The sequence below is a fragment of the Geotrypetes seraphini genome, chromosome 6 (genome assembly GCF_902459505.1).
Source record: "Geotrypetes seraphini chromosome 6, aGeoSer1.1, whole genome shotgun sequence".
Taxonomy (NCBI): Eukaryota; Metazoa; Chordata; class Amphibia; order Gymnophiona; family Dermophiidae; genus Geotrypetes; species Geotrypetes seraphini.
The window spans coordinates 242,125,417-242,150,233 of record NC_047089.1 but is presented as its reverse complement, the minus strand read 5'-3'; the positions used below and the strand labels follow the sequence as shown (position 1 = coordinate 242,150,233).

Below are 24,817 nucleotides of genomic sequence, written 5' to 3'. Positions count from 1 at the left end.
CTGTATTCTGAATTATCCTTAATTTCCTTAGAAATTTTTTGAGTGCTCCTAAATAGATGATGCTTCAATAGTCTAAAATAGATAAAACTAATGCCTGTACCAATAGTCTGAACGATAAAGTATTTATTGAATAGACGTGACACTTTTTAAATATATCGCACAGGGTAGAGGCAGGTAGCACCATATAAAAGTAGCCAATTTATTAAGGCATGAACTATCGAGATCCTGAGCCCACTTTATCAGAACAATGAAGTTCAAGACATGGGTACATATAAGGTAAGCCTTGGTGTTGGTTGGGGGGAAGACAGAGGGATACTAAGGCCCAGATTCTTAAAACTTTAACGCCGTCGCTAAACTGTTCTCCGACGGTTTAGCCTGCACGCATTTTGGCAGCGGATTATCAAAACGCATAATCTCTGTCGTTAGCGAGGTTTCTAGCAGCCTCCGACAATGGCACGCAAATGGGCTCTTCAACGTTGAAATGCGCCCCTCCGGTGAATTCTTAAAAAATCGCCGAGGCATTTCCAAAGAGTGGTATCAGCTTTTAGGTGACAAAAAATCGACAACTGGCCCGGAAGGGGGGGGGTGCCGTTACAGTGCCAGCACGGTGAAAAGTGTGTTTTTGTGCTGCTCGCGCCAGAAGAGTTAGAGGTACGGGGAAGGGAAGCGGTGTACGGGAATGAGCATGTGGAGGTGGGGGGAGGGGGGAGCGGAGAAGAGGGCAGGGAAGGGGCGCTTCTTATCCTCGGTACACCATGCTGTGGAAAGGCAATTCTAGATTCTTATCATATTTACTGATAAGATTCCAAGTACGTGACTTACTGCTTCGTTCTACGCCAAACTCCTTGCCACTCAAAATGTGATGGAGGAGGCTCTTCATATCAAATGGACTCAGATTCATCAGGCTTTCAGATGCTTCTTCACCTAGTATGGAACCAAGTATCAAATTAATATCACACAGAAAATAAGAGTCACGTTCATCTGCAAAGGAAGACTTGACTTCACGTTACTAGGCGATATCTCCAAGAAATGTGTCTGAAAAACGTTCTCCCAATGCATCAAGTATAAGGCCAATCAAGGCGTCTCAGCAAGAAATTATCCTAGGATCAATCATGTTTCCATCTGTCCAACACTTATTTTATTTATTTTCAAATCGTCATGTATCCTACACCAGATTCTATAGGGAAACTCAGCAGCCCCTCTCATCCAACTATTCTCTACTGCTTGGTCGACATCAAAAAGAATCCTTATCAGAATCCAGCTAAACCCGCCATCCACAAAATACCTCCACTACAAGCGAATTTTCCACTCTATGATAACTTATCTGGGTGTAAAAACCTGGAATGACCTACCAGAAACCATCAGGAAAGAGACAAACTACACTACATTCAGAAAAAACCTGAAGACTCACCTCTTTGACAATGAACTGTCTTCAGTTCTATATAGCACCTCCTACTTCTAGGTCCCTCCTCTTTCTTCTCCATGCCCCCTTCCCCCACTACTTTCCCCTTCCTCTTTGATCTGTCGCCTTGAGCCTGTATAGGTATGCGCGACTCACAAATGGAAGATTAGATTAGATACCACATCACACATTTTGAAGATTACTTATTCTGCTTGTCCTGGGGGGGAAAAGAATTCTCTTCCCCTCACCTTTCATATGACATAAGAACATAAGACTTGCCGCTGCTGGGTCAGACCAGTGGTCCATTGTGCCCAGCAGTCCGCTCCTGCGGCGGCCCTTAGGTCAAAGACCAGTGCCCTAACCGAGACTAGCCCTACCTGTGTACGTTCCGGTTCAGCAGAAACTTGTCTAACTTCGTCTTGAATCCCTGGAGGGTGTTTTCCCCTATGACAGCCTCCGGAAGAGCGTTTCAGTTTTCCACCACTCTTTGGGTGAAAAAGAACTTCCTTACGTTTGTACGGAATCTATTCCCTTTTAACTTTATAGAGTGCCCTCTCGTTTTCTCTACCTTGGAGAGGGTGAACAACCTTTCTTTATCTACTAAGTCTATTCCCTTCAGTACCTTGAATGTTTCGATCATGTCCCCTCTAAATCTCCTCTGTTCGAGGGAGAAGAGGCCCAGTTTCTCTAATCTTTCGCTGTATGGCAACTCCTCCAGCCCCTTAACCATCTTAGTCGCTCTTCTCTGGACCTAACTGAGGCCAGCCCTACCTGTGTATGTTCCGGTTCAGCAGAAACTTGTCTAACTTCGTCTTGAATCCCTGGAGGGTGTTTTCCCCTATGACAGACTCCGGAAGAGCGTTTCAGTTTTCCACCACTCTTTGGGTGAAAAAGAACTTCCTTACGTTTGTACGGAATCTATTCCCTTTTAACTTTATAGAGTGCCCTCTCGTTCTCTCTACCTTGGAGAGGGTGAACAACCTGTCTTTATCTACTAAGTCTATTCCCTTCAGTACCTTGAATGTTTCGATCATGTCCCCTCTAAATCTCCTCTGTTCGAGGGAGAAGAGGCCCAGTTTCTCTAATCTTTCGCTGTATGGCAACTCCTCCAGCCCCTTAACCATCTTAGTCGCTCTTCTCTGGACCTAACTGAGGCCAGCCCTACCTGCGTACGTTCCGGTTCAGCAGGAACTTGTCTAACTTTGTGTTGAATCCCTGGAGGGTGTTTTCCCCTATAACAGTTCTTTTTCTGTGATATTGCCATTATCCTGATTTTCATACTCTGTCAGCCCCTTTACCCCCAAATTTCTTTTCACATTCTCCCTGTTGTTTCTAATATATATATATATATATTTTTTTTTACAATTTTTAAGGGGGTTCTATTCTGGGATACATTTGTCTACCTAGATTTTCGGCATTAAATAGTTGGCATAGCGGTACCTGAACAGTTCAGACTGCGGGCCAGCTCAGTGGCCATCACCTGAATGATAAGCCCAATGCGGAGACGCAGCATCTCTCCAAAGAGGCCCGGCTGTGACCTGACATACATGGCCAGATAAACCATGATTTCCTAGCACACACAAATCAGCAAAAAGGACCAGTGTTAGAAACTCAAGAGAACCCAGGCAACGCAAGACGAAAAGAGCAAGAAAGGAAAATTCTTCTCCGCTCCTACCTGGGTGAGGACAGCAATGCTGATGTCTTGCCCACTGGCTTCGTAAATCAGATTTGTCAGCTCATCAGGAGGCAGAGGGCTAAGAGAAGTGAAATAGAGAGCAGGGAATTACTCACTTGTGATCCATCAAGTCCAGTATCCTGTTTCCAACAGTGTCAAACCCAGGTCCCAAGTACCTGGCAGAAACCCAAAGAGTAGCAACATTCCAGAGCTGAGATTGTGATGTCATAATGCCTCATTCCACCACCAATGCCTAAGAGCCAACCTCAGCAGTGATGTCACAATGGCTTGATTGTTCTATACATGGCTCACATAAGAGCTGCCATACTGGAACAGATTGAAGGTCCATTAAGCCCAGTATCCTGTTTCCCACAGTGGCCAACCCAGGTCCCAAGTAACTGGCAGAAACCCAAAGAGTAGCAACATTCCAGAGCTGAGATTGTGATGTCATAATGCCTCATTCCACCAATGCCTAAGAGCCAACCTCAGCAGTGATGTCACAATGGCTTGATTGTCCTATACTTGGCTCACATAAAAACATAAGAATTGCCATACTGGGACAGGACAAAGGTTCATCAAGCCCAGTATCCTTTTTCCAACAGTGGCCAACCCAGGTCCCAAGTACCTAGCTAGATCCTAAGTAATAAAACAGATTTTATGCTGCTTATCCTAGGAATAAGCAGTGGATTTCCCCAAGCCAACTCAATAATGGCCTATGGATTTCTCTTTTAGGAAATTATCCAAGCCTTTTTTAAACCCCGCTAAGCTAACTGATTTCCATGCTCCAGGGCTCGTGCTGCATCGAGGAAGGAGAGAGGCATTTACATCTATACATATCTTCAGTAAGGAGCTCCTGCAGCAAAACCAAGCCTGTGCTCCCACTCCCTCCAATTATCTAGCAGGTTCCAAGGCTACAGCCTTCCATTATAGATTTTGATAGTATCACACATGACGATCACCCTAAAAACCTTCCCAGAATGACCCTGTAGAAACGCACAATTGAGCAACATATTTGAAAAAAAAACATTAAGGGGCAGACTTATGAACATGGGCTACCCCTAACTCAGGTTGTTACTAAAGAATGGAGTGAACAGTTTTGAAAAGCCGTCTGGATATGTCCTCTATAAAGAGGACATTTCTGGGCAAATCCGGACATCTGGTAACCCTACTATAGTCCACTAGCATCTGCTAAGGCCAGCTGGGTTAGCATTTCAAAAGGTACATGTGTTCACAGACAGCAAGGTACAGTCTGGGCCAGGCTATGGGAAAATATTTGTTAAAAATGTCTGTAGTGTCCAGCATACACAAGTGAGGCCAGTATGTCCAGTTTATCCATCTGTATGTCCAGGTTAAGAGCCAAAGATGGAGTAAGAGGGGGTCCAAAAGAGAATGAATCTGCTACCTGCTAGTTTCATGGACTGGGAGGGATTATTTTGGGGGCAGCTGCTCCTTTTCAAAATAAAAATGAAGCACAAACAAAACTTCATTCACATAAGAACATAAGAAATGCCACTGCTGGGTCAGACCAGTGGTCCATCGTGCCCAGCAGTCTACTCACGTGGCATCCCTTAGGTCAAAGACCAGTGCCCTGTTTGAGTCTAGCCTTACTTGCGTATGTTCTGTTCCAGTAGGAACTTATCCAACCTTGTCTTGAATCCCTGAGGGTGTTTTCCCTAATAACAGCCTCCAGGAGAATGTTCCAGATTTCTACCACTTTCTGGGTGAAGAAGGAAGAACTAACTTCCTTACGTTTGTACGGAATCTATCCCCTTTTAACTTTAGAGAGTGCCCTCTCGTTCTCTCTACCTTGGAGAGGGTGAACAACCTGTCTTTATCTACCTTCTTACTTCTCATTTATAATCTTAATGTATATTTTCTTCAAACCGCTTAGAACCTAACGGATGTAGCGGTATATAAGAAATAAATTACATTACATTACATTACATTACTAAGTCAATTCCCTTCAATATCTTGAATATTTTGATCATGTCCCCTCTCCGTCTCCTCTTTTCAAGGGAGAAGAGGCCCAGTTTCTCTAATCTCTCACTGTATGGCAACTCCTCCAGCCCCTTAACCATTTTTGTCGCTCTTCTCTGGACCCTTTTGAGTAGCACTATGTCATTTTTCATGTACAGCAACCAGTGTTGGACGCAGTATTCCAGGTGGGGGCGTACCATGGCCCGGTACAGCGGCATGATAACCTTCTCCGATCTGTTCGTGATCCCCTTCTTAATCATTCCTAGCATTCTGTTTGCCCTCTTCGCTGCCGCCACACATGGCGCAGACGGTTTCACTCACAAGTCTCTTTCCTGGGGGCTCTCTCAGAGTATAGCACCGGACATCCTGTATTCGTGCGTATGATTTTTGTTACCGACATGCATCACCTTTTTGTTTTGAAACCAGAAAGCAGAATAGGCCATCTCACGGAAATTTCTTTGTTTCAAATGAAAACACATGCCTACCAGTGATCTATTGCAGACCGTCAGGATAAGAAGTGACAAGAGCTTATACTTACGCTGCAATGATTTTTTCTCGAGGCTCTGGCGGTAACCCCACAGTGAGCTGCTTCTGGTGTGACAGAAGGTCCGTGCAGGCCTAGGTGGGCAACAAGAGACAGAAAATCAATTACTTATGCACACAGAACACAAAAATACAGATGTTTCATCCTGGGCCCGACCACAAAGGTCCATCAAGTCCAGCGTCTTCTCTCCAACAGCAGTCAATCCAAGTTACTAGGAAGCATTCACCGATCCCAAACAGGAGTCCTTGTTTTCAAGTTTCAAGTTTATTAAAAGATTTTTTAGACCGCTTAATCAAATATCTAAGCGGATTACAATGTAGTAATACATAGAAAAAATGTACATTATTATAAAAAACAGATAAAAACAGGGGGTACTGGAAAAGAATCCAAGTATAAAAAAAAACAAAAACAAAAACACAGACGTACGGACCTATGCAAACACTAGGGAAATGGGGAAGAACTACAATTTTTATAGAAAAGGTAAAACATAAAAGGAAAGTACAGTAGGCTAGGGTAAGATAGCAGTTGATTTTATATTTTAAAGTTTCAGAATTTAGGAATTTAAGATTTTTGAAATTTTAAAATATAAAATATTGAAATATTAAAAAACACTGAAATACTAAAATATGCCTGGAGGACATGTCCGGACAAATCCAGATATTTGGTAATCCTAATCAATTCAGGACAAAATGCGAGAGGCTGGTTGGAACACGGAGGCAGATATAGAAGCAATGTCCACCCGGCACATTGAACATGCCATACCTCAGCGAGGACCTCCACGCGCTTCTTCAATATACCGGAGATGTAACGAATCAAGCCCCACTCCTGGTTCAAGCCGGCCCGAGTGTACAGCTCACTCAACAGGCTGTGAACTGTGATTCCACACTGCCCAAAGAGGTTGGTGTCCCAGTCGGAGCCTCTGCGAGAGAAAATCCGTTTTTGAAACTGTTTTACGCTAGTCCTAGTATTAAGTTTCAATTTGCCGATTTTGAGTTTACGTCATGCATTGTATTTGGTCATTTTGCTGCTGTTAGGCGGTTAAGAAAATTATATGTTTCATCTTGAACTGTTCACTGTTTTGGGTGAACCTCTTCATAAAAGGCGGTTAAAAAATCCCAACACATAAACATATTTTACTAAAACAGTTTTGCCTCGGGCGCACAGTGAAAAAAAAAATCTGTAATAACGATACAGTCAATGTACAAACCTGGAATAATACGACAAACTATAAATCGGAGAACCAGTAAAAATGTGAAGAAATAAACCAGTAGGTCAGACTAAACAGAAATGATGAGAATTCATGCATAAGGTGGATGGAAATGTTATGACAGACTTAACTCTATATCCACATAGCACAACCTCAAGAGTATAGGATAACAAGTCCAAGTGTTACTCTTAAGGGGGAAAAGACCTCAGTGTCTAATAGGGAAAATCAAAGCAACCCCTATAGACAGGCTAGTTGCAAATATCACTTGCAGCCAGCAGACACATCCTCGGTCAAAAACTCCCAAAAAGTTGAGGACACAATTTCACAGTGAATTTCAGCAGTCTTAATTCTAAGTCTCAAAAAGTTTTCAAAAAAAACACTTATCTGAAAATTGTTGTCTTCTCAATCAAATTGCAAACGCAAGAACGTGATCCTGGAGCTTGGAAGCAGGAGGAAATCACTCCCTAGGAGACAAACTCAGAGCATAGCAGCTACTAAATGTCACCACTAGCCATAATCCTTCCCTGTTTCGCTGGTGCGCTTCTTCAGGGATTGGAGCATCGATTCACCCGCTTCAATTCCTGTCTATATGGGTTGCTTTGATTTTCCCTATTAGACACTGAGGTCTTTTCTCCCTTAAGAGTAACACTTGGACTTGTTATCCTATACTCTTGAGGTTGTGCTATGTGGATATAGATTTATTTAACAGCCTCCCTTGGTTCTATTTATTTTTTATGACAGACTTAGAAACATAGAAACAAGCAGCAGAAAAGGGCTCTAGCCCACCAAGTCTGCCCATTCCAAGTATCCCCTCCCCTGAGTTTACTCCCTTAAAGATCCCACGTGAGTATCCCATTTTCTCTTAAAATCCGTCACGCTGCTGGCCTTTATCACCTAGAGTGGGAGTCTGTTCCAATGATCCACTACTCTTTCGGTGAAGAAGTACTTCCTGGAGTCACCATGAAACTTCCCTCCCCTGATTTTCAGCGGATGCCCTCTGGTGGTCGAGGGTCCCATGAGCCAGAAGAGATCATCTTCTGACTCGATGTGTCCCATGATGTACTTATATGTTTCAATCATATCTCCCCGTTCTCTTCTTTCCTCAAGTGAGTACAGCCGCAATTTTTTTAAATCTTAACGACTTAACGACACATTCTGGTGGGCAACTGTGTGTAATACATATAAATATGAAAGAATGAATGCGGAGTGCTCGGGTGTTAGCAATACATTAAATAAAGTATGGAGCCCATTGACTGCATTTGTTAACATAAAATAATAGAAATATATCTTTTATTTCTTAGATTTCCTTACACATCCAGGGCGGGGGGAGGGGAAAGTATTTGGAAGAGTTTAAAAATATTTAAATATAATATTGTAATAAATAATATCTAATATAATAAAATGATAGGCTGCGCATGCGCACTAAAAAAAAACGTGTTCCCTGATCCCGTCGCGGAAACACGACTGCGCATGCGCGGGTTTTACGTCACCACTTGCTCGCGGCGACTTTCAAATAAAAAAAAATTACACAGCTGCGGCGGCCTTCCTCAACCCCGCCTCTCACTGTGAATGGTACCGGCTCCTCTCTCGAACTGCACCAGGATCGAGAGAGGAGCTGCTTTCAACTTAAAACAAACAAAAAAAAAAACCAACTGGAGATCTCCGCTCTCACCCAGCTCCCACTGTGCAAACTCCCCCCCCCCAACTTGAGATCGCCGCTCTCACCCAGCTCCCACTGTGCAAACCCCCCCCCAACTAGAGATCACCGCTCTCACCCGGCTCCCACTGTGCAAACCCCCCCCCAAATGGAGCTCGCCGCTCTCACCCGGCTCCCGCTGTGCAAACCCCCCCCCAACTGGAGATCGCCGCTCTCACCCGGCTCCCACTGTGCTACCCCCCCACCAACTGGAGATCGCCGCTCTCACCCGGCTCCCACTGTGCAAACCCCCCCCCAACTGGAGATCGCCGCTCTCACCCGGCTCCTACTGTGCAACCCCCCCCCAGCTGGAGATCGCCGCTCTCACCCGGCTCCCACTGTGCAAACCCCCCCCCATGGGAGGATGCGCCGCAGCAAAGTGCTGCTCAGGTACTGGAGGGGGAGAGACATATCGCTTCTGCACCGGTACAAACATCCCTCCAGCGTTGGCACTCGCTGCACGTTAAACAGGCTGCTTCGGGCTTTCTCCTGCAGTTGAGTCCCTCTGCCGCGTCACCGATGACGTCATCAATGACGCAACAGATAGACTCAATGGCAGAAGAAAGCCAAAGCAGCCTGTTTAGCGTGCTGCGGTTGCCAACGCTGGAGGGAGGTTTGATCTTAAAGTCATCTTGCTAGGAGGGTCGCAGAGTCAGCGGGGGTTGGACTGGGAGGGGAGAGAAGCGTCTGCCTCGGGTGCTTCAGGCAGCAGCAGCGTTTACAATTCACTGCTGTTGCCGGCTTCAGGCCTTCCTCTCTGGCCGGTCCTGCCTACTTCCTGTTTTCATGAAGATAGGACCGGCCAGAGAGAAAGACCTGACATGGCTACTGACATGGCTACTCTGGACATACCGATGATTCAACTGGACACTACAGACTTATAATTTCCCATAAGCCTGCCTGTACTTTGCTATCTGTCGTCATCTACAGCCTTTGCAATGCCAACAATGATGTTCTTGTTTTCATTCCCTGCTGGGAGTCTATCTCTTCAAGGCCCTGCTGGACTCTTATCAGTGCTGTATGATTTCATATGCCAGGCACCCTGGAAATAATGAGCAAGGAGCTCTGCTCATGTGGGTGTAACGAGATGAAAGAACTTGGTACCAACACATTTGCTCTCTATCTCCCAACCAAGCTATGGGAACCAGACAGCTGGATTGCTGAAAGGTCATCTTTGCCAACTTTTCATCTTACAAGGACACCAACTCGACTACCTCTAATTAACAGCTGCAGGTCTCCGTGCTGAAAGAAAACAGTTCACCAACAGTTCTCTGTTTCTGTAAGGCCCCCCTTTTACTGTGTGTGGGGGGGGGTGTGGAGGTGAGAGAGAGGTGTGGATGATAGGGAAGAGTTAACTGTACATTATTTTTATGTACCAATAGGGAAGTACATACCCAGAGCTAGGGGATGGCCTTTCTTGGAACAAAGGAAGAATTTCTCTGTATAAAAAACACGTGCTTGCTAAGTAGAGCCAGAGAAAGATTCACTTACTCATACTATAGGGAACTCCTAGCCCCCTGTTACGCATATGAGTGAAAATTCTTCTCTCCATTGTATATTCTGAACTGACAATACATTATGCTTTGCTATGCCTTGGCTGCTGTAATATTGTAACTTTTTATTCTAACAATAAACGAATATTGTCTGTTTTTGGAAGATGCAATGCTGTCTCGTAGTCATTCCAACGAGGTAAACAAAAGTAGCCTTTTATCTCAGACCTGAAGCCAGCAACAGTAATGAATTGTGAATGCTGCTGCTGACCAATTAAGTAGTTAAATGAGGAAAGGGAGCAGAGGGGGAGAGAATGGCTTGGAGGGAAGGAGGAAGGTATGCCAGACCAAGGCAAAAGGAAGGAGGAGATGGAGAGAGAGAGAGAGAGATGGAAAGAGAAGAGAGGGCAGTGAATGGAAGGGGCAACATAGAGGGTGAACAGTATTCTAGCACCCGTTAATGTAACGGGCTTAAAGACTAGTGATTTAATATATTAATAATTGGGAGGAGGGGGGAATGGATGTTTTCTTTAATAATGTGTGTAATATGGTGTATTTTATGCAATCTGTTAAAGTTATATTATTTGTAATACACTGTCAAAGCTTGAAAATTAATAAAGAATTAAAAAAGAAAAGAAAATTCATGCATTAGATGGTTGGGAAAGGATGCAATGCTCCAAATGACAGACATTGGGGAAAGGTGCCTCTTTTAAGACTGCCTTTTTTTTTTTTTTAACAACATAATTATCTACCGTATATACTCGAATATAGACTGGGATTTTTGGGCCAAAAAATTGGCCCAAAAACGGGGGTCCTGGTTTATATACGGGCTAGCGTCCCCTCCCAGACTTATTGCAGGCCACTGCCAGGCTCTGCACCCTGCCCCCCCTCCCTGCCCTGTCCGTCGTACCTCCTCTGCTGATCCCTGGTGGTCCAGAAGTGCAGCGGGCAGAAGCGAGCTTTTCGCGCTCCTGCCCCGCCGCAAACCTGGTTGGTCGGTGGCTGCTACGAGTTCTGGTTTTTTTAGCTGCTGGGGGGGCACCGAGCTTTGGTGCTGCTGCTCGGAGATGAGCGGCTTCCTGACTGGCTCCTATGAATTCTCACGAGAATTCGCGGGGGACAGTCAGGAAGCTGCTCAGCGCTGGAATAGGGGACAGGGTGGAAATGGGCGGGCCTGAGGGTGTGGCCACGGGTCCAGTTTTTCATTCAGGAAATTCTGGTAACCCTAAGTAGCCTGTGTCTCTAATATAGAAGCCCCTCTTGCCTACTGTTTATGATACCCCGCAATATGCAGCTATCCTAGCCAGTGACACAGTGCGAACAGCTTCTTCGGCCTGCTGTTCACGCCAGTGTTGTCTTTCCCTTTGATGTCACTTCCTGGACCTGCGACCAGGAAGTGATTTCAGAGGGGATCCAGGCCAGTGCAAGCAGCAGGCTGGAGAAGATGCTCGCACTTGCAAAGATTTACAGAGGTTTGAGGGGAAAGGAGGGTGCGAGCATGCCATGGGGGGGAGGGGGCAGAGAAGTGCTGGCGCCCCTGTCAAGATGGTGCACTGGGCTGTCCACCCCCTCTCCCTTACTATGCCACTAGTCCTAACTTTATCCAGGTAGTTATCTGGGTACCGGCCTGAATATGCTGGTAGTGGATACATGCCAGCGGACAACCAATCCCTGCATAATGAATTCCGGTTTCTGCGGGCTACGTATTGTCTGGAAGAATTTTAGCATTATTTCCTCTTGCTAAGTTCAGAATATTATCTGAGGAAAGGATTTTAACAATCTGAAAGTGTCAGTATTAAAGGTATCATGTGTACCTAAGCAATTTTCTGATCTTCTTTGAACTACCGCGTATACTCAAATATAAGTCAAGATTTTGGGCCCAAAAATGGGGGTCTTGGCTTATATTTGGGTCAGCACCCACCTGCCCCCCCTCCTGGACCTGTTGCAGGCCACGCTGGGCCTGCTGCAAGACCCGGTGGTCCAGCAGTGGGCCGGGACAGGAGGGATATCTCCCGCCTTCTGTCTGGCAGACTTAAAAATCTTTTACCCACCCTCCTGTCTCCTTTTAAAATCTCTGATGGTCCAGCAGTGGGCCGGGACAGGAGGGATCCCTCCTGTCTCCTGTCCCCGCCGACTGTTAAGCCTTTAACTCCCTCCCACCTCTCCCGTGTACCTTTTATAGTCCCCGGTGGTCACAGGCCTTGTGAGAACTTTTGGCAGCCAATTACTAGTGGCTCCCCATGGAGCAAGAACGCGGTAAGGCTGCTCCTGCTCTGGTTCACCGCTGGACCACCGGGGATTATAAAGGTACCTGGGGGGGGGGGAGGTGGGAGGAAGTTAAAGGACAGCACAATCAGCCAGGACAGGAAACAGGAGGGATCCTTCCTGTCCCGGCCCATCGCTGGACCACCGGGTCTTACAGCAGGCCCAGTGGAGGCTTGTAAGGCATCGGGAAAGGTGTGTGTGTGTGGGGGGGGGGGGGGGGGGGGGGGAGGGTACAAGGCACAGGGAGGGAGGAGAGCCAGGGTGCAGAGCCTGGCAGGACAGGGTACTTGAATATTAACACCCCCTCCCACCACCGGTTTATATTCAAGTCAACATTTTTTCCTCCTTTTTGGGAGGAAAAAGGTTCCCTTGGTTTATATTCGGGTCAGCTTATATTCAAGTATAAACGATACTTTTAGCTAGCAAAGCTCAAGTAAACTTTGCTCAGATGTCCAATTAAAATTCTAACCACCTCTCTCTCTCTGATTATCAGGTCACTTTCTATTTCTACAGATCATATCACAAACATGCAATATTTTTGGTTCATAGACAACGGCGCGAAAGACAAAGGCGCGCCCAGACAATTGAGCGCAGCGCGGAGGTGCGCGCCACTCAAAATTACTGTTTTTAGGGGCTCCGATGGGGGGTTTTGTTGGGGAACCCCCCCCCACTTTACTTAATAGACATCGCGCCGGCGTTATGGGGGGTTGTAACTCTCCACATTTTACTGTAAACTTAACTTTTTCCCTAAAAACGGGGAAAAAGTGAAGTTTTCAGTAAAATGTGGGGGGTTACAACCCCCCACAACACCCCCACAACGCGGCGCGATGTCTATTAAGTAAAGTGGGGGGTTCCCCCCCACGCCCCCCCCCGTCGGAGCCCTAAAAACATTAATTTTGAGCGGCGCGCACCTCCACGCTGCGCTCAATTGTCTGGGCGCGCCTTTGTCCCAGCGCGCTTTTGACCTGACACCATATTTTTTATAGGTAGAAGACAGTTTGTGGAATGCTCCTTATAATGCAAAGGGGTATTCACACACTCTTGCAAAAGCTTTTTAGTGGTTCATAGACAACGGCGCGAATGTTTCGTTTTTGGTTCAGTCAACGAAAAGAAAAATCTGTCAATGGTTGCTGACGTTGTACATACCCTGTTTCTAAACCAGCCATTTAAAAAGAAAAAGCAAAGGGAATCGCAACCAGCGTAAAAAGCGGTTAAACACTCACTTTATTACAAAGAGGATGTACAGTATATCGGCTTGATCCTGTAGAGTAGGGCAGTCCTTTAGAAGTTCAACTAGTTTGGCACAATCCACATCGCCATGGGCGTCTTTGGGCAGATGGAGGTCCACTTCAGCTTCCTGTTTCACAAATAATCATAAAAGAAAAAGCTGAGCAGAGCCTTTTCATGAAATGAAGCACAGAGAACCGATGGCGACCCCTTGATGCGTGGTTTGTGGTAGCTAGCAATGAGGGGTACAGATAGGAGTAGAGGTAGGTTATAGGGATAGGAGTAGAGGTAGGTTATAGAAATAGTCAGGGACCACTGCTCAGGCAATAGGCCTGATGGGCCGCCGCGGGAGCGGACCGCTGGGCGAGATGGACCTCTGGTCTGCCTCAGTGGAGGCAACTTCTTATGTTCTTAGTTCATTCCTTCTCCTGTCAACATGCACTCATTCCCTTTATGATATGGATTCCTTGCAGAATGAGGAACCTCGGGAGGATAATTATTTAAAGAGATCTAGCTGGGTAACAGAGCCCTGCCTGACTAAGGGACCCTTTTACTAAAGGTTAGCGCTTGATAACGGAGTGAATGCTATAAAGCTCTTAGGTATAAAAATGGGCTTCTTAATATTTAGCATGCACAAAGCCAGTGTGTCGCAAATGTTTTGCAGCCGTGGCACCCTGACCTCGAGGCCACATTGGCTTCCCGTCCATTTCTGAATACAATTCAAACTCCTTTTACTGTCCTGCAAATGCATTCACCTCAGGTGCCCCTCATTATTTCTCTTCACTTCTTTCTCACTACGTCCCCCCCCCTCCCCCGCGAGCTCCGCTCAACTGGTAAGTCCCTCCTGTCTGTGCCCTTCTCTTCCTCTGCCAACACCAGACTCCATCCTTTCTGTCTTGCTGTTCCTTATGCCTGGAACAAACTGGCTGAATCCCTACGGCGGGCTCCGTCTCTGGCGGTGTTCAAGCCCAAGTTAAAAGCTCACCTCTTTGAGACGGCTTTCAGCTCCTAACTCTCCTCCTTGGGTTCTGCATCCCCAAATCTCTGTCTCATGTCTGTCTGTCCAAGCCGAATACGCCCTTCAGCGCTATAGAAATGTTAAATATTAGTGGCAGCTGCAGGGCCTCCGGACATGCACGGATGTCGATGTGACAGAAACATAGAAACATAGAAGATGACGGCAGATAAGGGCCATAGCCCATCAGGTATGCCCACTCTACTGGCCCACCCCCAAGTCTACTATCCTAGGGATCCCACTCCTGGTGACAGGTTCCCTTGGCTTAACCCTCTAAGGGATCCCACATGGGCATCTCATTTGCTCTTAAATTCTTGCACGCTGTTTGCCTCGATCACCTGCACCAGGAGCTCGTTCCAAGGATCAATCACTCTCTCGGTGAAGAAATATTTCCTGGTGTCGCCATGAAATTTCCCGCCCCTGAGTTTGAGCGGATGCCCTCTTGTGGCTGAGGGTCCTTTGAGAAAGAGAATCTCTTCTTCCATCTCGATACAGCCGGTAATATACTTAAACGTCTCGATCATGTCTCCTCTCTCCCTACGTTCCTCGAGTGAGTACAGCCGCAAAATTTTCAGCCTTTCCTCGTACGATAGATCCTTGAGCCCCGAGACCATCCTGGTGGCCATACGTTGCACCGACTCTACTCTCAGCACATCTTTTCGGTAGTGTGGCCTCCAGAATTGCACACAGCATTCCAAATGAGGCCTCACCATGGTTCTGCACATGTGCAAAGGCCCTCCAGACGGGGCTCTGAGCTTGCTACCCTGGGAGGAGAACTGTGGAGAGAAGGAGAGGCACTGACACTGGCTGACTGCCTACAGCAGGGATCTCAAAGTCCCTCCTTGAGGGCCGCAATCCAGTCGGGTTTTCAGGATTTCCCCAATGACTATGCATTGAAAGCAGTGCATGCACATAGATCTCATGCATAGTCATTGGGGAAATCCTGAAAACCCGACTGGATTGCGGCCCTCGAGGAGGGTCTTTGAGACTCCTGGCCTACAGTAAATGCCTCTTGCCGCAAGAATATATCAAAACCAAAAGATTTTGGGGGCACAACTGAAATCAACGTAAACTTCCAAATCTCGGCACTCTAATAGCATTCTTAACGGTCGCGTTAGAACAGGCTCTTCAGAACGCCACCCGCGCAATTTAGCTCAGCGTGGCAGCACTCCTCATTGATCCTTAAACAGTATGTGACCGATTATAGTTCAGCGTAATCTTTTTTTTTTTTTTTCATTTTACAACTTAATATAGAAACTTAGTAGACTTAAGGCTCCTTTTACTAAGCCGTGATAGGGCTTTAACGCGCGGAATAGCGCATGCTACAATGCCACACGCGCTAGAGACCTTAACGCCAGCATCGAGCTGGCGTTAGTTCTAGAAGCGTAGAGCGCGGTAATTTCCTGCGTGCGCTAAAAACCTTAGCTTTTATGTGCTGTTGCTGCCCTGCTCCCCGTCGGCGCGTTTCAAACTTTCAGCAGGGTTCATCAGTTGAATTTCTCCAGCGTGCATGCTGCAGCAAGATCCGGATTTGGAGTTCTCAGTCCTGGTTGAGGCCCGTACACAATATGGGTTCCTTTTACTAAGCCGCGTTAGGGTTTTAACACGCGGAATAGCGTGCACGACAATGCCGCACGCGCTAAATGCTAATGCCAGCATTGAGCTGGCGTTAGTTTTAGCCGTGTAGCGCGCGCTAATCTGCTGCGTGAGCTAAAAACACTAGCGCACCTGTGCCTAAGGCCCCGCCCACAGGAGGGGCCTAAGACAACTGGGTCGATTCCGGTTGGCCCAGGCGCCTCAAGCCCCACCTGTGGGCGGGGTTTGAGCCGCCTGGGCCAATCAGGCCATAAGGCCAGCCATTCCGGAGATGGCTGACCTGTTGGACGGACGGGCTTGGAACCCGTCCGTCCAACCAACTATTTTTAAGGTACGGGGGGGGGGGGGGTTGGCAGGGGGGCGATCGGGAGGCAGTCGTGGGGGGGTTGCGTGGGATCCCTCCTGCCCGTATTTTAGTGGGGGGAGGGGGATTGGAGATCACCAGCCAGGAGGGCTTGGGCTCCCTCCTGGCCCCATCGGACTCAGCAGGGGGGGGGCTTTGGGGATTGCAGGACAAGAGGGCTTGGGCTCCCTCTTGCCCCGATGTCATCGGGGGGGGGGGGGGGTCGCGGTTCGGTGGAGCAAGAGGGCTTGGGCTCACTCTTGTTCCAAAGCTATCGGGGATGTTCAGGGCTGGCGGGGCAAGAGGGCTTGGGCTCCCTCTTGCCCCGAAGCTGTCGGGGGTTCGGGGTGCCGCTGGGGTAAAAGGGCTTGGGCTCCCTCTTGCCCCGAACGTAGTCAGGGGTTCGGGGGTGGCGCGGGGCAGGAGGGCTTGGGCTCCCTCCTGCCCTGATCATTGTCGAGGTGGGGGAAGGGTGGATTGCGGCAGGGGAGATGAGCCATCTCTCCTGCCGCGATCATTGATGTAGGGGGTAGGCAGGTTGCTGGAGCCGCTGAGCTGATCGCAGCAGCCACGATCAGCTCAGCGGCCCCTTTTTCGGCACTTGAACCTGTTTTGACTTGGTCTAAGTCAAAACATATAAGTGCCTACTAGGCAACCTGCCTAAAGTTTTGGTTATATCTGCTGCACGCCTAGGTCTAGGTCGGACCACCACCCGCCCTTTCCCCTCCTCTAAAAATGCCTCTTTTCTCTCTGTGCATTTACAGGCAGGGGAAAGGCCTAAGCTGGTTTTAGATACATCTAAATCCAGCTTTGATTATGGGTACTTGGATGATCAGGCTTTTTGATCATCCAAGTACCCATTTAGGCCACTTTTTAGACTTTTCTTTTTTATTATGAGACCCACAGCCTATAGGAAGAAGAGATGCAAATGTTAAGAGCCTTAACCAATAGGGAGAAGAGGAGATAGTGGATGCTCTGGATGGGCCACTTGGCCTTTATCTGCCATCATGTGTCTATGTTTCTATAACCATAAAGTTCTATGACATCACAATGCAAGTGTAAAGAGCCCTAGCCTATAGGAAGAGGAGATGCAAATGTTAAGAGCCTTAGCCAATAGGGAGAAGAGGAGATAGTGGATGCTCTGGATGGGCCACTTGGCCTTTATCTGCCATCATGTGTCTATGTTTCTATAACCATAAAGCTCTATGACCTCACAATGCAGGTGTAAAGAGCCTTAGCCTATAGGAAGAAGAGATGCAAATGTTAAGAGCCTTAGCCAATAGGGAGAGGAGTAGATAGTGGATGCTCTGGATGGGCCACTTGGCCTTTATCTGCCATCATGTGTCTATGTTTCTATAACCATAAAGTTCTATGACATCACAATGCAAGTGTAAAGAGCCCTAGCCTATAGGAAGAGGAGATGCAAATGTTAAGAGCCTTAGCCAATAGGGAGAAGAGGAGATAGTTGATGCTCTGGATGGGCCACTTGGCCTTTATCTGCCATCATGTGTCTATGTTTCTATAACCATAAAGTTCTATGACCTCACAATACAGGTGTACAACTCCACCCAACTCTGTTCAACTATTACTTAACTGCATGTAACTATGTTTAATTTATGTGAACCGCATGTAACGATGCACGTAACTATACTTAATTTATGTAAATCTGTTCAACCAACTCTTAACTGCATGTAATCCATGTTTAACCTATGTGAACCGCCTAGAACTCTCTGGGTATGGCGGTATACAAGAATAAAGTTATTATTATTATTTTTTTATTATTTAAAAAGCCTTAGCCTATAGGAAGAAGCAATGCAAATGTTAAGAGCTTTAGCCAATAGGGAGGGGAGATAGTGGATGCTCTGGATGGGCCATTTGGCCTTTATCTGCCATCATGTGTCTATGTTTCTATTATATTGTAACGTATTGGCTGACTATAGAGTTTTGAGTAAAATACAAACTACTGTTGATGGTTTATTTGAGTTTTAATCATATGGCCCCTAGGTGTTTATGTGATTGTCTGGCGCTTTATGTTCCAGCGAGACAATTAAGATCTTCCACACAGACAAGTTTGACTGTTCCGTCTTTGAAATTCTACTACTCCTACTACTTATCACTTATATAGCGCTGAAAGGCGTACGCAGCACTGTACATTTTGACATTTATAAGTTCCTACTTGGAAGAGCTTACAGTCTAACCTGGACAGACAGACAGACATGACAAGTATGGTTGGGGATGCAGAACCTAAGGTGAGAGGAGTTAGGAGTCGAAAGCACTCTCAAAGAGGTGGGCTGACATTTATAGATGGTCCCTTCCCGGAAGAGCTTACTTTCTAACTTGGACAGACAGACATGACATTTAGGGTTGGGGATGCAAAACCCAAGGTGAGAAGAGTTAGGAGTCGAAAGCACTCTCAAAGAGGTGGGCTGACATTTATAGATGGTCCCTGCCCGGAAGAGCTTACCTTCTAATTTGGACAGACAGACATGACATATAGGATTGGGGATGCAGAGGCCAAGGTGAGAGGAGTTAGGAGTCGAAATCACTCTCAAAGAGGTGGGCTGACATTTATAGATGGCATAATTTTAATGGAGTTTTTTGAGAGATCAATGGTTATATTTAGTCCCACCTACATTGTACTGAAATTTGTGGGTGTAACTTTTCTGAGGTCTCTTTTTCTCCACTTTTTTTGTAGTGTTGCAGTAACCTTATAGATTCTATACCAGGGGTGCCCAATAGGTTGATCGCGATCGACCGGTTGCTCGCCAAGGCAAAGTGAGTCGATCATCCAGGACTTACTTTGCCTTGGCGATCTATCGGGCCGATCAATCTTCCTCTCCTCAACGTCAATTCTGCCGTCGAAGAGGAAGTTCGGGCCAGCCAATCGCTGCCTGGCTGGGCGGAACTTCCTCTTCGACGGCAGAATTGACGTCGGGAAGAGGAAGATTGATCGGACCGAAGCAGAGAGAGCATGGGGTGGCGTCGGCGTTATCCATTGGTGGCGTTTGGGTCCTGTTCCCCAATGGCAGCGGCAGTGGCTTGGGGAAGGACATGGAGAAAGAAAGAAAGGGGGCATGAAGAGAGAAAGAAAGAAAGGTCAGGGAGAGAGGAAGAAAAAGTTGTAGGAGGGAATGAGGGGTGGAAGAGAAAACATATAGGCTGAAAGAAAGATTGGATGCACAGTCAGAAGAAGAAAGTGCAACCAGAGACTCATGAAATCACCAGACAAGGTAGGAAAAATGATTTTATTTTAAATTTAGTGATCAAAATGTGTCTGAATTTATATCTGCTGTCTATATTTTACAATATGGTCCCCTTTTACTAAACTGCAATAGTGGTTTTTAGCGCAGGGAGCCTATGAGCGTCGAGAGCAGCGCTGGACATTCAGCACTGCTCCCTGCACTAAAAACTGCTATTGTGGTTTAGTAAAAAGGGAGGGGGGTGGGTATTTGTCTATTTTTGTATGGTTGTTACTGAGGTGACAGTGCATAGAGTCATCTGCTTTGACCTCTTTGGAAAAAACCTCGGAATAGGAATGCGTTGTGTTTTTTTAAAATTTTATTGTTGGTAGATCATTTTGACTTGATCATTTTAAAAGTAGCTCACGAGTCAAAAAAGTGTGGGCACCCCTGGTCTATACTGTTTAAAGATTTCAGTTTGGTTTTCTTGTTTGTATATAGTATTAGTTCTTGTGATTTTCTTGTTTAATCATTTTAGTGGTGACAGATAACAGAGCATAAGGAGCAGACAGCACACGAGACAGCACACACGAGACAGAACAAGAGAGAATCATCATCCAAAATGCAGCATTTGTCCCCTTTATCACCGATAGGATTGGACATGGGGACATCTAACATGTCAGAGCAGGCAGTCAGGGGCAGCTCCTGCTTTTCTCTAAAGGTCAGATTCACCAAGCAAACCGATCGTGTACCAATCGGCTCGCGACCCCTTTGCGACCCGATTCACTAACCTCTGTGCCGATCCGATTCCGATCCGTGCATGCAAACGAGGGGGAACAGCGTGCAAATGGACGCAGGCAGCGATTCACGAAAAAAAAAAAATGAGGGACACCGACTGTGCTGACCGATCGAAAAATAAGCGACCGCTGAGGACCAGTCGCTCGGGTCCTCTCCAACTGAAATTAGGCTTGGCTCTCTTGGATTCTATAACACTGCACGCATCTTTAGTGCACGCCCCTGACCCACCCATGTCCCGCCCCTGGCCACACCCCCTTTTCAGACATGCGTATAAATTGAAATTGTCGCTAATTAGCGCCAATAATTATTAGTGGTTGATTATTGTTGCTAATTTGCTTGTTAATCAATTGAATTGCTTGCACAAATTGCCACGCCCCCCAATCTGAGCACCATTTCTAGAATTTGCAAACTAGTCTACATCTGTAATTTTCTCCCCTTGATCTGAATATTCCCCTGGGAAGGCCTTCTCGCAGTTCAACAAAGAGTGCAAGCACTATGGATGATCACATGTACTTTTTGCGGATTGAGGAAGGGCGATCTTCAGAAATCCAATGAACCCCAGTAAACCACTATCCACCTAGTTCTCTCTCCATAATCAGGTGTGCACGTTCTGCATATATTTTGTATTGCAGTTCTAAATGTAGTGTTACCAAATTTTCCATTTGGAAAATCCGGACCCCCCCCCCCTAGGCCCGCCCAGTTCCACCCATCCCCGCCCCAGTCCTGTCCAATGTTCCCTCTAAGGATTGATGAGATGTGTGCAAAAAAAATATGCATGAGCGACAAGTTACATACTCATATATAATAAAACGCTAGCCGCGCATGCGCACTCCTATCTGCGTGTTCTGTGAGGTGTAGGTCCGTGGCCGCAGGAGTGCGCATGCGCGAGTCCCCAGCCTTACTGGTATGTTCATACTGGTCTTCGGTCTGCCCTGCTCCTTGCCTTAGTGTATTTTTAAGCTGAAAGACGTGGCAGCGGCTCCTCTCACGGATCCCCACCTGCGTCGGAAGTCCGAGGCAGTCGGGGATCTTGAGAGGAGCCGCCGCTGCATCTTTCAACTTTAAAATACACTAAGGCGAGCAGGGCAGACCGAAGCTTCAAAAAACATTTCAGGCGGCGGATGGGAAAAACAAGGCTCCAAGGAGGTCGCGCAGGCACGGCGTCGCCCGAGGAGAACGACAAGCGCCGGACTCGCGCCGCTTCCGTCCCCTTTCGCGGTGCCGCGCCGGCGCTTGGCCTGAGCCGCCGCTTCCTCTCACCTCCGCTCGATTCCAGTCGCGCCCACTGCGTATTTTAGTGAGCGACACGAGAAAAATTATGAAAATAGTGAGCGATCGCTCATGCGCTCAGCTTAGAGGGAACATTGGTCCTGTCCCCATTCCTAGTTCCACCTTCCCCCCCGCTGCCTGCTCTCATTGGGCAGTACATCCCACCTGACACGATATGGAGGAACGCTGTTCAAAACTTGGACAAAGTGCCGGGTTTTGAAAAGCCGTCCGGACCCCTGGACATGTCCTCAAAAGGAAGACATGACCAGGGAAGTCCAGATGTCTGGTAACCCTATCTAAATGTGCAGTCAAGGATATATTTTTTTACAGCATAGTAAAAATTGCTATTCTTCAAGTATTCGCCCTTTTATGCGGTTTAGAAGATTTTGTAGAACTGAAGCTCAGGTAAATATTTCCACTTACTGCCGAACTTCCAGTATGATTCAATGAGTGTGTAGAACACAGCTTCCTTCTAATGAATGAATACAGACAGCTATAGTGGACGCACGCCAGACATTCCGCAGCCTTTACCTTGCCCTTTTGTGGGTGGGGTGCCTCTACCAGGTTCAATGTTTTCCGATGAGCACTTAGAATTTTAGTAGGCAAATACATAGAGCCACCTGAGAAGCAAGTTTCAAAGACACGTTGTTTAGATATACTATTAAAAAAAAAAAAAGGCACAATATATTTCAAACATTTGACTTCTCTGTCCATTCTTCCTTCCCTCCAATGGTGTACCTAGCATATTTGACATCCGGGGCCCATCATTTTTGGACACCCTCCCCTTTTACAAAACTCCCCACTTTGTACTTTTTTTAAAAACCCTGTTAGACAAGTTAGCCCCCCACCCCCGCTTTGTACTTTAAAAAACCGATCCTCCGAGGATTTGGCATTGGCGGAACCAATTACATCGGTTGGCCATTTGGGAAGCTAGAGATGCTGGAATTATAAGAAAGCAAAAGATGTTATTTATACAAATCTGGGGTTCTTATTTGCAAGACTTACATCCTAAGGGCCGTAGTGCGATTTTAAGTTGGGTCTCTTAATTGGGCTTTTATTTAGTTGAATGAAGAGAGTATCATTGGGTAGAGAGTACCATTGGGTGGGGAGGGGAGGGTGTGGAGAGGGGTGGTAGAGGTTATTGAAAGGTTCAAACACATAGTTACATATAGATAAAGTGGGGGTTTATTGAAATTGGAATTTGTCTTTTATTATGTATATTATATTATAATAGCTGATGCATTATTGATGTGCTTTGATGTATTTGCTGTATTTGATGATGTTTGCATCAATAAAAATTGTTTGAATCTAAAAACCAAACAGTCCAGTTAGCACTTCTTAATGCCTCCCCCCCCCTTGTTTGTACTAAAAAAAAAAAAAGCCCCAATTAATCCAGGCCCAACATGTTCTCACCCTTCTCTCCTGTCCGGTCCGATGCCGCCAAGCTGAATAAACTGTCGGCCTCGGCAGTGATTCAGTGGCGTTGCCTGTGGCTCCCCTTCCTGCTTTCTGTCTGCCACGGTCCACCCGGGCGGAAACAGGAACTTGTGCCAATGGAGAAAGACCAGGCAGATACGGAAAGCAGGATGGGGAGCCGCGGGCAACGTCGCTGAATCATTGTCGAGGCCGGCAGTTTTTTCAGCTTGACGGCGTCGGACCGGACATGAGAGAAGGGTGAGAACAGGAGAGAAGAGACGAGTGAGAGCCTTGGGGGCCGGGCCGTGAGAAGGGGAAGTTCCCAGACCATGACTCCAAGGCCTGGAAGTACCCCTCATGCTTGCACCCGGGGCGGTCCGCCCCCCCCTTCTCGGCCCCGTCCTTGGTACACCACTGCTTCTCTCTCCCCTTTCTCAGCTCTGTTCTTTTTTTCCTACACTTTTCTACCATCTCCTTGTGACAAAAACAGCCTGGCAATATTCCTGACTGCAGTTCTTGTGCAAACTTTTCTCTGTGGGTTTGGGGTTGTTTTTTTTTTTAACTCTGCATACAGTCCCAAGTTTCACAGTAGTGATTACCAGAAATGATTCTAGATGTGCACAGAGACAAGAGGAATGACTAAAGGCCAGTTACTGGGCAGACTTGCACGGTCTGTGTCTGTGTATGGCCGTTTGGTGGAGGATGGGCAGGGGAGGGCTTCAATGGCTGGAAGGGTGTAGATGGGCTGGAGTAAGTCTTAACAGAGATTTCGGCAGTTGGAACCCAAGCACAGTACCGGGTAAAGCTTTGGATTCTTGCCCAGAAATAGCTAAGAAGAAAAAATTTAAATTGAATCAGGTTGGGCAGACTGGATGGACCATTCGGGTCTTTATCTGCCGTCATCTACTATGTTACTATGTAAAGGACTGGTGGATTGGATTTATCGCATTTGATGCACCGCTTGAACAAAGGTATTAACCGGTTTACGATACTATATATAGGCACCAAGCTACTCTCTCTGTCCCGAACGAGCTCACAATCTAATTAAGCAAACAAGAGTAGACATCACTAACATTATGGAGATATATATTAAAAGGGAGGGTAAGAAAGTAAAGAACACTGAAGGCAAAAAATATTTTTCAAACCCTCAAGATCCAAGAAAATGAGCATTATAGTTATACTAGCTGATGCCCCGGCGTTGCACGGGTATTTAATAATAGCAATAACACAGTAAACGGATTGAAATAAAGATACTTTATAGTGGTGAATGAAATTATTGTTTTACAGCTTAATAAAAAGTACAATATTCAAATTATAATGTGAAATATTTGACAAAATGAATACAATACAACTAACGCAAAACGTGATTATAAACAACAATTTTAGTTTCACCTCCTGGAGCAAGAACATATAAATTCTTGGGTGAACCCACCCTTGAGCAAGCAACATAGAGTTGTGGGCCGCGAGACCCCCAGAACATATCACCCCAGGTAGTGAGGGATCTGCATACCAAGTTTCGTCCAAATTGGTCACAGTGAGAATGGCAGCTTTTTACATTTTTTCCATTGACTTGAATGGGTGAAATCTGATTTTCAGTTTGTAGCTCCGCCCACGTGTGCAGGTGGGCCGCGAGACCCCCAGAACATATCACCCCCGGTAGTGAGGGATCTGCATACCAAGTTTCGTTCAAATCGGTCAAGCCGTTTTTGCGTGATCGC

The 24,817-nt window shown here is 46.6% G+C and overlaps 1 protein-coding gene across 1 annotated transcript in view; it reads right to left on the bottom strand.

Annotated features, from left to right (window-relative positions):
• The window catches only part of PHKA2 (phosphorylase kinase regulatory subunit alpha 2), a 188,289-nt gene that overhangs the window by 29,873 nt on the left and 133,599 nt on the right, over positions 1–24,817 (bottom strand). Inside the window, exons 20-26 of the mRNA XM_033949037.1 lie at positions 22,215–22,303; positions 13,480–13,613; positions 6,361–6,517; positions 5,593–5,672; positions 3,078–3,156; positions 2,843–2,972; positions 823–924 (exon numbers count right to left, since the gene is read on the bottom strand). Of these exons, the coding sequence (XP_033804928.1) occupies positions 823–924; positions 2,843–2,972; positions 3,078–3,156; positions 5,593–5,672; positions 6,361–6,517; positions 13,480–13,613; positions 22,215–22,303 (771 nt within the window). The remainder of the gene's footprint in view (positions 1–822; positions 925–2,842; positions 2,973–3,077; positions 3,157–5,592; positions 5,673–6,360; positions 6,518–13,479; positions 13,614–22,214; positions 22,304–24,817) is intronic.